At 35.0% G+C, this 7,267-nt stretch overlaps 1 protein-coding gene across 1 annotated transcript; it reads left to right on the top strand.

Annotated features, from left to right (window-relative positions):
- The first annotated feature begins 1,219 nt into the window (after nt 1-1,219).
- On the top strand, nt 1,220-2,164 carry LOC139040723 (olfactory receptor 8J3-like). The gene has a single exon (XM_070487485.1). The coding sequence runs from the start codon at nt 1,220-1,222 to the stop codon at nt 2,162-2,164; it is 945 nt and encodes a 314-aa protein (XP_070343586.1).
- Nucleotides 2,165-7,267: the final 5,103 nt, after the last annotated feature.

Raw genomic sequence — 7,267 nt, 5'->3', positions numbered from 1 at the left:
TTTTGTGTGTATGTATACTTAAATTTTTGTGAAAGTGTAGATCTTATGTTAAATGATGATATAGTCTTGACGCTCTGCAACTGAACTCAAATCTTCAGAAAAGAGACTATGAAAGGACTTTCTTTAGGCCAGGTGCCCCCAGTGGAACTATCAATTGTGATTGGAAAGGGACTCTAATAGGCCTAGTTTGGAGCAGGTGATCATCAGAGAAAAAAAATCTCTAGAAAAATATTTGATCATATTATAATAGCATGCTGATTCTTTGGCAAGTATATGCAATGTAATTATAGAAAAACTATAAAATAAGGATGTTTAATATTATGACAATAACGAAAAATATCAAAATGTGACAAAATATAAGAAAGGTCAACTAAAAATTAAGGCCAAGTATATTCCATAAATTTTTTTAAATAATGTTTTAAAATTCTATAAATAAAAATACTGATTAACACAAAAACATAGTGGAAACAATATGAGGAACTGCATCGATTTGTGGGGCAAGAAGGAAAAGAGTTATGAGAAGGAAGGAAAAGGAAGTTGAATCCAGCAAAGTGTGGTGTGATGGAATTTCAAAAATTATAATATTTTCACAGATTTTTTTTAAAGCTGAAAGGAGAATAAGTAAACTGAAAAATATATTTGAGGACATATCTCTATGTATTTGTGTCTGAAAAAAACAGTTAACAGACATGCATGGTAGAACTTCAAGTTCAATGTACATCGAATAGAAGTTATAGAAAGATCAAATAAAGAAAATGGAGCAGGATTGTGGCTAAATCATCTATTCTTGAGAAAAATCAAGAAATCTCAATTAATAAATCACAAAACAACATTGAATTATTTGAGGCATACAATTTCTCAAGTCTTTGTCACCTCAATGTAACAGACATAAGAAATGAATCATGCCTTCTATTGTTTGCAAGCCAGTATGATATTTATACTTTAACAAAATTGTGAGAAAGTAAATCCTCAAAATATGCATGATGCTAAATAATCTAGTTAATTTACCACATTTACTTTTTCTACCTCCCAAATGGTTGCAAGTTTTATATATTAGACCTAGAACATTAAGTTTAATAACAGATTAATAAATGATTGCAAGAATTCTCACCCAAGGAATTGCCCTTGCTGTCTAATGCCAGTTCTAGGAAAGAATTCCTAAGAGTTAGTAACCACTTCTCCTTTCCTTCTCCAGACAGATGAATTTCCCAACTCTTACATGGCTCCTGGAAATTTCACCCGGGTCACTGAGTTTATCCTCACGGGTGTCTCAGACCGTCCAGAACTCCAGATTCCACTCTTCTTTGTTTTCCTGGTCATCTATGGACTGACTGTGGCAGGAAATCTGAGTATCATCACTCTCACCAGTGTTGACTCTCGACTTCAGACCCCTATGTATTATTTCCTCCGACATTTGGCTATGATAAATTTTGGCAATTCTACTGTTATTGCCCCTAAAATGCTCATCAATTTTTTAGCAAAGAAGAAAACCACCTTTTACTATGAATGTGCCACCCAACTAGGGGTGTTCTTGGTTTTCATTGTAGCTGAGGTTTTCCTGTTAGCTGTGATGGCCTATGACCGCTATGTGGCCATCTGTAATCCCCTACTCTACATGGTGGTGGTATCTCGGCAGATCTGCTTTCTGCTGGTATCCCTCACGTACCTCTATAGCTTTTCCACAGCCGTGGTGGCTTCATCTTCTGTATTCTCTGTGTCTTATTGCTCTTCTAACGTAATCAATCATTTTTTCTGTGACATTGTCCCTCTGTTAGCATTGTCCTGCTCTGATACTTACTCTCCAGAAACAGTAGTTTTTATATCTGCAGCTACAAATTTGGTTTTTTCCATTGTTATAGTTGTAACATCTTATTTCAACATTGTTTTGTCCATTCTAAGGATACGGTCATCAGAGGGAAGAAAAAAAGCCTTTTCCACATGTGCTTCACACATGATGGCAGTCACGGTTTTCTATGGAACAATGCTATTCATGTATGTACAGCCTCAAACTAAGCATTCAATGGATACTGATAAGTTGGCTTCCGTATTCTACACAGTGGTGATCCCCATGCTGAATCCCATGATATACAGCCTTCGAAATAAGGAGGTGAAGGCTGCCTTGAAGAGATTTCTGAAAAATTCATGCTATTCTAAATCAATATGATTTTAGGACTATATAAGTAAATGAAGAGAAGTTTAAGATAGGCTGCCATTATGCCAGAGAAAGTAAAGGTTAGGTGACCGACCTACTTACTTTACAAGCAAATAATCCTGGGAATTAAAGGGAGCTAGGATTTAGAAAGCAGTGAATTAAAAAATCAAGTGAAGCTCTAGGAGTTATGAGGTTAATACAGAAACAAAGCATTATTCACTGACTTTGGGTAGGTAGATTGAAAGAAATAGTTCTAACATTCAGGAGAGATATAACTTGAAAAAAATTAAATGAGTTAAAACTGAGTAACAGAATATGGATCAGAGAAGTAAGTCCATCTTTCTTATTCTTTGGCTTCTTTTTTGTTCCTGGGTATGTTTAGTCAATGAACTTTGAAAAACTGTTGTTGCAGATGGCTAAAAACTTTCTTAAAGTGAAGTCAGCAAAATTAAACTGACAAATATATTTAAAATAAAACTCCTTGACTTTTTAAAATATCATATTTGAATGAAAAACATATATACTACCAATGAACTTATATCCTGAACGCCAGCTAAAATATAACTGAACTTGTTTTTATATCCATTGATGTAATTTATACAACTTTTTAATGAAAGACTGAGAGTATCGTCATTGAATATGCTTTCCTTCTTCGTACATTTTGATTGATAAACCTCATGGATTTTGTAAAAGTTTTCCTTTCTCGTTATTCTGAGTCTTTTTTAGTGTGTCTAATAAATTTACTCTATTGTGGCAATATTAAGCATTCATTGGACCATGTTTGTGTAAGTTCTTTACATCATTACAGGAAAGATTCAATTGATTTGTAAAATTTTTGTTCTGTTTTCTGATAGATTTTGATTAGTGAGTGTACAGCAAAATAAATTGTACAACTTTGAATATGTAAAGGTGACCATATTATATCGAAGACTTATCAAATCAGAACTGAGTTAACCAATGTGATATTAAATTAATGTGTATCGTTTATATAGTGAACATTACCATGCTGGGCATTTCCAAAGAAGAAGAAGAAGAATCCAGCTTTGAAATTATTTTACTAAAAATATTTGAACCTGGGCCTGCCCTTGTGGCCTAGTGGTTAAGTTCAGTATGCTCTGCTTCAGTGGTGTAGGTTTGATTCCTGGACATGGACCTACACCACTTGTCAGTGGCTGTGCTGTGGTGGCAGCTCACACAGAAAATAGAGGAAGATTGGCAACAGATGTTAGCTCAGGGTGAATCTTCCTCAGAATTGAAAAAGAAGTTTGAACCCCTAAGCTAGGCATGTACCTGGTACATGAAGAATGTCCTAGAAAATATTCTTGATTTCATTTGGACCCTCAGGTAGATAGAGGGTCTAGAGAGAGAATGTTAACACACTCAATATGAGTGTTCCAGTTTCTTCACATCCTCACTAACACTTTGCATAAATACCATCAATGGCAACCCTCCTTGCCACTGCAACATAGACGTTCTTCCTAAGAACTTAAAACAGATTATCTTGAAACAGGTGGGCAGAAAATATTTATCTTATTTTTGTATTATGACCTTTAAATGATTGAAAACTGTACCTTAAAATGAGTCACTTCTCTTTCATTTTGGAAGGCACTGGGTATTGTATATAAACAAATAATACAGTGTTTAAACTAAGGCTTTTTTCCAAGATTTATAACTGTTTCGGACAACACAGGGTGCCAAAAATGACACAGATTTTATGTTTCCAAATTAGAACTGCTATCGTTGTGTTTTGTATACTTAAATAAATTATATCACTACTGAAATATAGGATTATTGCTCACTGAGATTGTTGATATCATACTTTTACTTCAGCAATATTATCTAAAATGAAAATAGCATGTGTTATAGAGCATCCTGTGAAAGAATGCTGGACATACAACTACCCAAATTCCAAATGATGCTCCTTTTTTGAGCATATAATTCTAGATCACTAATTTTCTCAGGAAAATTTTCAATTAACTCTGAAAACATTCAGGCAAGTGTATATATAGAAGCATAATAAGTAATCAATATAATGATGAAACATGTTTAGATAAACCACATATCTTATAGTAAAATAATCTGTCAACATTTTAGTTGAGAAGATCTGAAAAAGAAGGACTTCTATTTGAGGGAAGTCACTGCACAAGCAGGAGGAAGATTTTAAGAAATGCAGACCCATAGATTCCTAGCGTGATGGAACAGAGCCTCTATAACATTCTCAAGGAGGAAATAAAACCCATTTTCTGGCTGCTCTTGGTTCCACAGACCTAAAATAAGATGTGCAAAACTAAGTTTATTTTCTTCATATTCTGCCTCATCATTTTATAATAAGCATTCTAAGTACATAGAAGTACATAGAAAATATTTCTATATGCTTTTTTTGTTCTTTTGGTGAGGAAGATTCGCTCTGAGCTAAATTCTATTGCCAATCCTCCCCTTCTTTTGCTTGAGGAAGATTAGCCCTGAGTTAACATCTGTGCCAGTCTTCCTCTGTTTTGTATATGGGATGCCTCCACAGCACAGCTGATGAGTGGAGTAGGTTTGCACCTGGGATTTGAACCCATGAACCTGGGATGCCAAAGTGGAGCATTTGGCACTCTAACTGCTTTGCCACGGGGCTGGCCCCATTAATAAGCACTTTTTAATGCTATTATTATTAATCATTAGCCATAAAACATTTGTGCTAATTTGAAGACAACGCACTATCTTTTTACCCTCCCTTTACTCATTAGTATTCATAAGAAGATTGTTAATATCTAAGGTATAATCAGGAATGACATTTTTTAATTCTCCAAAATCAAGTTTGTCAGCCTCCTTTGACCCTATGTTCATTTACACTTTCTGATAGTGTGGGGTCACTGCTACAAATAAATGTTGAGCAGACTTTTTTTAGATAACATGCCACCTATCAAAGTAAGTGGAGTAATCTCAGAGCAATTAATATGAGTAAGGATGTAGAGGGACAGAGGCGAAAATGTATGTTGAATGAGTGCCTGGTAGGGTTGTATGACTGGAAAGGTGATATGGACCTGAATGTGGAATGCATTGGGAATGAGGCTAATGCATATTTCAATTATCCTAAAAAAATAGCTCTGATTACATATCTTGATTACTCCAAAAGCTTAGTGACTGTCGTTTGCCTACCAGCTAATGTGAGAGAATCATGGCATGGAGACCAAGAAGGATACAACAGTCAATGATAGTCTTAATGAAAGCTTGACCTGAGGAAGTGGAAGAGGAAGATGCTTAGGATAAGAGAGTACTTATGGAAACTGACATATAATAACATGTGGAACTTTGAAAGGGAAAATTAGAGGCTGTATGTGTGTTTGTGATTTACAATGTTTGCTTGTTAAAATTTATCATTGCAGTTTAAAATAAAGTACAGAATCAGCAATACATTAAATTTCAGCAGAAATAGAAGAGCTGGTGTAATTTAGAAGCATTAGTTTTGGATGATAGTTGATATGTTTGCTAACGAAGATGATGGAGAGACTGAAGTCTGCAGACAAAATATTAAAAATTGTAAACACACTTGGGGCCAGACCAGTGGTAGAGTGGTTAAGTTCATATGCTCTGCTTCAGCGGCCCCACATCCATGGGTTTGGATCCTGGGCATGGACCTACACAGAGCTCATCAAGCCATGCTGTGGTGGCATCCCACATGCAAAACATAGAGGAACAGATGTTAGCTCAGGGACAATCTTCCTCAAGCAAAAAGAGGAAGATTGGCAAAAAATGTTAGCTCAGGGCCAACTTTCCTCACACAAAAACAAATCAAATTGTAAACACAGAGAAGGCAAGACAAGACAGAGGCATGGGAGGGGGCACAGAAGCAACATCCTCTAGTGTAGTGCTTGGGGATAAAAAGAAGTTACAATCTCAAAACAGACAGTTGTCCCTCAGTGGAAAAGAATACAGATTGATTGAGGAACATATTAGGAATTTTTGTTGCAAGTTTTTAAAGGATTTTGAAATAGATTTAAAAAATATAGTATATCATCTAGATTGAGGTTTCTTAAGTTTGCAAGCCTAACCACATATAGGCTCTCCAGACATAAATATTAGCTGGCCTAAATGATTGTTTAAATGTGTCATTAGCACTGAAAGCTTATCATGTTCAAAACCATCACTCCATCTTAAATCATATCCTCTAAAAATGCAGAAACTGTCATGGCCATTGACTCAATTGCAAAAAAATCACTAATGTCTTTCTTGATCTACCCCCTCATCTGTCATTCCCTCATATGTTTTTCACATAATTCATAGTATGAATTATGTTGAAGATATCATGTTTCTGCTTCCAACCGTTGAGTGTATCTTATTTCCCTTATCACCAGCTTCTCCACTTTGGCCCAAGTCAACATTATATTATATGGGGAATCCTATAACAACAACTTGACTCAGTTTTTAAATTTTCACTCATAATTTCTACCCTTTAAACCCTATAATTCATTATCATTATAATAGCAAGAGTAATGTTTTTAAAACTTAAAAGCTGATCATGGTCACCTACCTTAAAATTTATCAATGCCTTACAATTTACTTAAAATGAAATCCAAATATTTATTGTGACCCACATTATCTGATTCTAGTAATTCTCCACTTCCTCATTACTATCTAGTGACACTGGGCTCAGTTAAATTTCCTCTCAAAAGCAAACAAACAAATAATGTAACGTCTTTTCTACTGTAGAGCAGCATTTTCAAGAAATACACTCCTGTCTGGAATCTTGAAATGTTCTTCCTATGATTTATTAAATAGTTGGTTCCATCCCATTTTTTAGGTTCTGGCTCACATATCACCCTCTTAGACAGGCCGTCCCTTAACATACCATGTGAAATAATTCTCCCAGGTTATCCTGATGCTTCTTGATGTTAAATTTTCTTATTCTGCTTGCTACAATTTACAATAATCTGCTTATATGTTTGGTTAACAGCTTCTTGTCTCTTCCTTATGATTAAAATAGAAGGTCCAAGACATGATGAATGAATAATTTATCCGAAACTTGAACATTGCGTGGCACAAGTAGCAAATCAACAAATACTTGGTAAATAATTAGGAGGATGATTCAATGGAACTTAGCAAAAGGATGATGTTTGGTGTTGGAAACAA

The sequence above is a fragment of the Equus asinus genome, chromosome 17, assembly GCF_041296235.1.
Source record: "Equus asinus isolate D_3611 breed Donkey chromosome 17, EquAss-T2T_v2, whole genome shotgun sequence".
NCBI lineage: Eukaryota > Metazoa > Chordata > Mammalia > Perissodactyla > Equidae > Equus > Equus asinus.
The sequence above is the reverse complement of the archived record's forward strand: the minus strand, read 5'-3'. Positions and strand labels throughout refer to the sequence as shown.